Below are 3,551 nucleotides of genomic sequence, written 5' to 3' on the forward strand. Positions count from 1 at the left end.
TTGCCTAACCGTATGTAGACAATAGCTTATAAAATGCAATCTGTTACAAATCAAGCAGAAGCAACAACTATGAAGTAAGCAAAAAAATCTAATATCCATACACCAAATAACCTGCATACTAACTTTTATCCTCAACTTCTATCATATCAAGCTGATAACAACCACAAACATACAAATCAAAAAAAATATTCAAATCATAAGATTCACTAATCTCCAAAATACGACTTTAAACATCCAAAAAGTATAACTACAAATTGTAAATCAATTAGTCCAATATTTCGTCCAAAAGAATGAATTGACTAGGCCATGCAACTGTACTTCCTATTGCATCTTGAAGATCATGCATCTCATGAGTAGAACGAAACAACGGCACGTTGACGGTTACATGGTTCACCCATACTTTCCAACACAAAGGTCCAAGAATTGCATGATACACCTTTGACTTGGGATCCCTTGATGCAATTTGGCCTTCTGCAACCACCAAGTTTGACCCCTCCCAATGCAACAACTTGCATTTGACATTTACTAAGCTCGACACACCATTACTTTGATCCTACAAAAATTAAGAGTATATAAGCATACTGCATAACATTCATCCCATTTACGAAGTATTAGTTCAGCAAAGGAAATGAAAGTGTCAAAAAGCTTCAACGAGAACGAACTTACATATGTCATCAATGTCAGAAAAGAAAATTTCAACCTGATGAATACATATTTCGAGGTGGTCACACTTATGAGTCTACTCAACCTGATGAATATATAAAAACTAAATGGACATTCTAATTCAAGTGGATCTCTAATAAGTTGGAAACAGTGAGAAATGAAAAGAAAGAAAACTTTAATTTTATTTTATAGGTTTCATTTCTCACCAAAAGTAGTGAGATTTGGCAAGAAACAAGCTCTGATTGCAATCCGAGGTATAGTTAAGACACATTTGAATGTCTGAAAAAATATGAATTGGATCACTTTAGGATTGGCTCATTAACAATCTCATACATACTACACTCCAAGTTGCACTAACAGACATACACATATACATACATACATACATACATACTACACTCCAAGTTGCACTAACATACATACATACTACAGAATATGCAGTAGTGCCTATTTGGCTTGAAGCTCAATCTCCAGCAAATCAACAATGCAGTTTATAATTTCATTACTACAAGACCAGTAGTAAACTGCAAAATGGACTTTGAAGAAAGAAAAAAAAGGCACTTCTAAAAACAGCATAACTTACCATATCTAAACTAGCTGGAAAGTTTGCAATTGAAGAACCACCACGTTTAGATAATTTCATAGCTTTCAATGCTTTCAGTAACAGAACCAACTTCATTCACCTAAAAAACCATAAAAACACTTCATTAAGCATATAGCTACCACATAATTCCAACAATTAAAGACATGAAAAGTAGATAAAAATGTTTTGAAAATACTATTTTCACTCACTGAAGTTGGAAGGTTGTCATGAGGAGTAGATTGGAGTAGATTGGAGCTTCTTTGGGAGGGATTGGTACCCTACAATCAAAGATAAACATGCAAGTGATTTAAATATAAAATAACAAATTAAAGACAAACAAATTATGTGCCATGACATTATATTATCATGTTTAGCTTTTCCTCTTACATCATTTTGCCTTCTTTCTTTGATAAGCATGACTCTTATCTCATCGAGTTGTTTTTCTAAGTCCAGCACCTTGCGTTCAAGTTTTCTCACGCGCTCATTTTGGTGTACTTGTGCATCAGCCTTAGATGGTAATGCCCCAAATCCCAGCCCTCGTACACTCCCACGACGCTCGGGACCAAAAGTATGAAAAATCGCATCATCTTTTATAGATTTTGGACCCTCATCAGTAGAAGCCTTATGAAGTTCTTGAACATTTTTCTAAAAATATAAAGCATGTCTTAATAAATTGATGTGAATGCAAATTATAATACCAAAAAAATAAAATAAAAAATGAAGTAATATTGGTACCACAGTTGCATCAAGCACTTCATTCATGGATTTTCCTTCCTTCCTCGTATGCCCTTTAATCCAAACATCAACTCTTGATATGGATGATGGTGCTTGACTTTCTCTTCTCTAGAAAATAAAATAGAAAATGAAAATCAACATGATTAAAACAATCTCAAAGTAACCATACTTCATACCCAATTTACAAAATTACTTGAATCACTCTTAAATTTACCATTTCATCCTCTAATCGTGCATAACCTTTACGACTCGTGGTGTGAAAGAGGGTTTGCTTTTTTCTCATTGCCCTAAATCTTTTACTCTTTGCCTACATATACAAAAGAAGAATGTCATAATTTATATGATTAATAATTCATAATTGAATCACTATGAGAAAATTTGTTGGTCTAATTAGTTCATAAAAACTAGAGAATTTCTATGAGGAAATTAACCTTAAATTCTTTGGAAGTTCGTTGTTTCACAAATGCTTTCCATTCAACCATTTCTACATTATCAGGTTTGGTGAGGACAATATTGTGTGCTAGTTTAGCACTTTTACCAAGAGGTCTTATTTTTCGTGATAGTTCAGATTTGTGTGAGCGCCATAATCTGCCAAACTTTTGCATGATGTGTTTCCTATGGCAATCATGTATTTTGAATCTAAGTTGCATTTGCATTTAAACAAAAATTTAGTGATTAGGAAAAACACTTGAGTTGATAGTATAATAATGAATTAAATAAATATTTGTTACCTTCACAAAAGCCCATAGCTTGTCTTTAACCTCTTCTGGAATATCAGGCCATCTCTCTATGGTTATTGGCACCATCTCCCGTGCCAAGATCCCTTCTAAAGTCGATAGTTTAACTAACTCAGGTCCCACAGGCTGATTCCTTTCATTGAAGTCAATTTCATCACACTTTTGTTTTCCTTTGTCATGCATCTTTAACTTTGATGCCCCTCTAGTTTTCTTCTTTGGTACTTGAGTGGAGTCTACAACTCCTTCCATATCATGTGATTCAACATGTGGAGAAGTAGAACACTCATCTAAAATTCTGAATGATGTATTTCTTCTTTCATCCATTGTCGCAGCAATTATAGCTTCACGCTCCTTTCTAATTCTTTTCTCAGCTTTTTTTGAACTCTGTGCAATACATAAGGAAAAGTAAGAAATAATGTGGATAACAATTGGTTATAAATTCAATTTTATGTTAAATGAGAAATAAAGTACCTCTCCAATCATCTTGCTAGTTGACAATTTCAAGATTCAACTGTTAATAAGAAAATTTAACAACAATAAATAATGAATAATCAGGCTTAAAAGAAAGGATTCAACTAAACAAAGTAGCTACCATGTATCATACAACTTTAAGTAGTTCCAATAACTCTCAAGGAAAAATATGCACACACAAAACTTGTAAGCACTGTAAATTGCACATAATATTCAAGAACTAGTCAAAATTATTAAGAGGTGTCTATGATGAGTTGCCTCACCAATTTACAAGAGATGTACAGTAGTCTCTACTAGATTTTGGGCATTGGCTAATTCTAAGTTCAAAAGAAAATATGGATACTAGCACCAACTGAAAGAGC

The 3,551-nt window shown here is 33.4% G+C and overlaps 1 protein-coding gene across 1 annotated transcript; it reads right to left on the reverse strand.

Annotated features, from left to right (window-relative positions):
* On the reverse strand, positions 1-2,619 carry LOC114305576 (uncharacterized). The gene is made up of 7 exons (XM_082896527.1): positions 2,413-2,619; positions 2,196-2,288; positions 1,982-2,089; positions 1,634-1,891; positions 1,456-1,524; positions 1,247-1,346; positions 1-553 (listed from the first exon to the last, which is right to left on the reverse strand). Exons 1-6 carry the CDS (start codon positions 2,584-2,586, stop codon positions 1,293-1,295), a joined length of 756 nt encoding a protein of 251 aa, XP_082752653.1. The 5' UTR covers positions 2,587-2,619; the 3' UTR covers positions 1-553; positions 1,247-1,292.
* Between the last annotated feature and the right edge of the window lie 932 nt (positions 2,620-3,551).

This window comes from Camellia sinensis, chromosome 11 (genome assembly GCF_055761805.1).
Source record: "Camellia sinensis isolate YWXY chromosome 11, ASM5576180v1, whole genome shotgun sequence".
Classification (NCBI taxonomy): domain Eukaryota; kingdom Viridiplantae; phylum Streptophyta; class Magnoliopsida; order Ericales; family Theaceae; genus Camellia; species Camellia sinensis.